Raw genomic sequence first — 3843 nt, 5'->3', positions numbered from 1 at the left:
GAGAATCATTCAGACGAGGAATCGATAATCATCGAACAGTAATGTTCCAATAGAATATAATGTTTATTATAACACTGTTACTCAACATAATGGGATACTCAAATTTGGGATTGTGCACTCTTTTTGTATACTTAAACTAAAACTTGCAAGTTGCAATTTCTTATTCGTAAGATACATATTTGTTATTACATGTCAATCGGTACATCAAATCATTAAGTAAGACGAGTGCTTACGTGTACTTGAATCGTTTCGTAAATAGCAGAAATTATATGATTATTTTGCTTATATCATATGCATAAACATTAGCTTTTCGTCAATACGTCATCAATTATAACGTATTTCAAAAAATTGTACATAATCTTATATTCTTATACATTATCCCTTATATATCTCTTGTATATTCTATACATTATCTCTTATATATCTATATATAATGCGTATATATAAATACATCAAAATGTTGCAAGCAAGAATTTTCTATTAAAGAAGCAAATACCTCAATGAAATATATATATGGCTTCAAACGTTTTAATACCCAGCTTTGCAAATGTATGAAAGAGAGATGAATTCGTAATTGTAATTGTATAAAAAAAATCTATTAATTAAAATTAACAGAGTATAAGAAATGTATACAAAAAATTAAAAATAAATAAATATTAAATTATTTAAAAATATTTCAACTTGGCTTCATGTATATTATTTACTTCAAACACAAACACAATGCTTGAACTAAATAACGTTGTTATATACAGGATAAAAAATATATATTAGTAGTATTAGTACTGTTACGTGCATTAATTTAATAGAAAATAACCTAATCTTAATTTAAAGAAAATTAATATAAATTAACATAAAATTGCAGTAAAATAATTAATCTTTACTTAACAAACATCTACCTAAAAAAAATTTGCGAAATACGTTTATAAAAATTGTAGAAGTATAAAATGGATCTCTTTGGCTCATACAATTATAATTATAAGCGTGTTTCATAAGTCACAGTCACAGAATGCATTGTAGTGTTACATTAAAAAAAAAAACACGTGAATTGTCAAAATCTTTTTTCATAAAAAGTGTATACAAGCTAACGAAGGCAAATTAAGCATCAAATATCAAGACTTAGAATTTTTGCGTTACTTTTTGATAAATGTAAATCGGAATAAAATTTATGCATGCTGATACTTTCCAAAATACTCAAAACAATCGTAACTATTGTACTTCAAAATTACTGCAGTTTGTTTTCATAAAAATTGTCTAATTATTTGATTAATATGGTATGGTTCACTTCTTTTTGATATTGGGACTTGTCGACTGAAATACGCTCGATGCAGACATTAAATTCTCAATGTACTGGCTCAGAACCTGATTTTCACTTCTCAGCTTGAGATTCTCTTCCTTTACGCTGTCCACTCTCTGTGACAGATCTAGACAAAACACATATATTTGCACATTACAAAAACGCCAATAGGGATATTCTCCTGTAACCTTAATTTTTACTGAAATATATATCTACCATCCAAAGTATTTTGCAATTCGAGAACCTGTGCAATCAATCTAGCTTTCTCTTCTTGCTCGTCTGGGCTAATATCAGGATCTAAACCTACAATAAAATAAATAAAAATTATTTTATAAACTATTTCAATTTGACAGTACTACAATCATTTATAAAAGCAAATTTTTATTTAACTGTATATAATAATCTGATAATAGAAGTCAAAATATCGCGTATTTAATATTATTTTGTTCAATTTATAAATACAAAATAAGCTGATATTCCTTTGTATATTTAGTTGTAAAAAGACAAACAATACAAAAACTATACATATTACAATGAAAGAACAAATCATAATATCACTTACTGTTAGGACTACAGCTGCCATTAGTAAATGTCGATGGTATAGAATCCATGCTGCGTCCTCTGCCTAGCGGATCAGATATATGTGAGGCATTGTCCAAGATTTCCTCTTCTGGTATTATTACTATAAATATATAATATATACATATATGGTATATGTATGTGAAAAATAAAATTAGAGTAAAATATTAAACGCCAACAATGGGGAATAAAAAAAAAGAGATTCATTATTATCAAAGCACAAGCAAATTGTTAAATGTATAAAATGTACAAAATATTATAGTAAATTTTAAAAAAGCCACTTTTTTCAAATTGCTGGAAAAAAACCGGAAAAATTTCGGTTTTTTTCCCGAAAAATTGCTGTTTTTGCTATGTAAAAGACATAATAAGTAACTTCTAAATTCCTTTATAAAATTAATGCGATCTATGAAATCATGTAGCATTATTTTTATTAAAACTTTTTAGTTATCCTTCTATTTTTATAGTAAAACCTAATCTAACCTAACTAATCCTTTAGTACATGGCAAAGCTTAAGTAATTTTTAATTCTTACATTAATGGTGCAATAGTGTTTTGTATGCTTTTATCGAATACATTATGCGACCTCAATCTTTTATACAATTTCAAAATTTCTGTTAACTTATCTACTCCCGCTGTGTACCCTATATGCAATTATTTTCTTTACGGAAAGAACTGAGAAGCAAACGTAGTAGGTTTTACGAGCACGTGTGAATTTTTTCCAAATGAATATTTCTACCCTTGGGAAAAAACCGAAAAAATCTGCGGAAAAATTAGGTTTTTTCCGATCCTTTAAAATTATACAAAATATTATATTTAAGGAGTTTTTTTTAAGAAAAATAATTTGCGAGATAAATAATCAAGAGGTCCAATATCTCATATTTCTATGGATGCGTTTCGATCATAGTGAATATTGGAACGCATCGTACGTCTCTACATTTCTATTTCTTAAATTCCGAGAAACGGAGAAGGCGTTGTTACATTGCTAGTTCACAGTTAGATGCAGCTGGTTTAATTCTCATATCAATAAAAATAATATGTGTAAAGAAACAAAAATAAGAAGCAGACAGATTAAGTCAGCAAATTTAGTCGTAAATAAATAACATTCGGAGCAAAGGCGTTGGAATAAATGATGTAAACTGTTCGAGATGAGTGAGGTTATAATTCCATCAGTCAATGAAATGGAGAAAGAAAGAAAAGAGCGATGTCGAGAGGAATCTCGACGAAAACAGGACTCAGGTGACACTACGCTCTCACCTTGCGGATCGTCATCCGCCAGAGGTATACTATTCATGTCGTCTTGAAGCTTGGCTGTCATTATCACCGACATCACGCGATTACGATAATTAGGAACGTAATACAGTAGCTGCGTTCAGCAGACCGTTTATTTCGCAACTGTTGGACGTTTTCTTCGGTGCTGATTGGATTATACTTTTAGATCTAGAAGAATGATCCTATCTCAGCAATCACAAAACGGTTGCAAAACCGTTGTGTTTTGTTGAATGCAGTCAATGTAGCATAATATAGATTACGTAGCTGTCGATCCGAATCGCCTCAAATCGTTCGTACTCGGAACAATCCCGAAACCTACGAGCGACACTCTAGGCGCAGGTACTCGACTTATCGATCCAGTAGATGCCATTAAGGTACCTTTACATAGCAGCGCCAAGCGTTGAGCATCGTGAGATTGCTATTCAGTAATTTTGATCACGTGATTGATCTTTTGGGGTTGCGTACAATAGCTGCGTTCAGCAGATTCAACAGTTTTGCAACCGTTTTATGATTGTCTGGTGAGATAGGACCATTCTTCTAGATCTAAAAGTATGATCCAATTAGCGCGAAGGAAATTTCCAACAGTTGCAAAACAAACGTTCTGCTGAACGCAGCCATTGAAAGGAACAAAAGAATAAGAATTTCATCCAATCAGAAATCATGCATTATGGAATAGTGTCACGTCTGCGGCATTGTTAAATT

At 30.5% G+C, this 3843-nt stretch overlaps 1 protein-coding gene across 1 annotated transcript; it reads right to left on the bottom strand.

Annotated features, from left to right (window-relative positions):
* Nucleotides 1-1117: 1117 nt before the first annotated feature.
* LOC108725370 (short coiled-coil protein B) lies at nt 1118-3378 on the bottom strand. The gene is made up of 4 exons (XM_018452364.1): nt 3127-3378; nt 1857-1976; nt 1511-1597; nt 1118-1421 (listed from the first exon to the last, which is right to left on the bottom strand). Exons 1-4 carry the CDS (start codon nt 3197-3199, stop codon nt 1279-1281), a joined length of 423 nt encoding a protein of 140 aa, XP_018307866.1. The 5' UTR covers nt 3200-3378; the 3' UTR covers nt 1118-1278.
* Between the last annotated feature and the right edge of the window lie 465 nt (nt 3379-3843).

This window comes from Mycetomoellerius zeteki, unplaced genomic scaffold (assembly GCF_001594055.1).
Source record: "Mycetomoellerius zeteki isolate Tzet28-1 unplaced genomic scaffold, Tzet1.0 scaffold344, whole genome shotgun sequence".
NCBI classification, from domain to species: domain Eukaryota; kingdom Metazoa; phylum Arthropoda; class Insecta; order Hymenoptera; family Formicidae; genus Mycetomoellerius; species Mycetomoellerius zeteki.
Note: the sequence above shows the minus strand (reverse complement) of the source record. Positions and strands in the feature narration are given on the sequence as shown.

Excerpts from the sequence above, each read along its gene's own strand:
- LOC108725370 (XM_018452364.1), bottom strand. The coding sequence starts at position 3,199 with ATGTCGGTGATAATGACAGCCAAGCTTCAAGACGACATGAATAGTATA. Across the intron at positions 1,598-1,856 it reads TGGCAGCTGTAGTCCTAACA|GTTTAGATCCTGATATTAGC; the intron begins GTAAGTGATATT and ends ATTTTATTGTAG. Across the intron at positions 1,422-1,510 it reads ATTGCAAAATACTTTGGATG|ATCTGTCACAGAGAGTGGAC; the intron begins GTAGATATATAT and ends TGTTTTGTCTAG.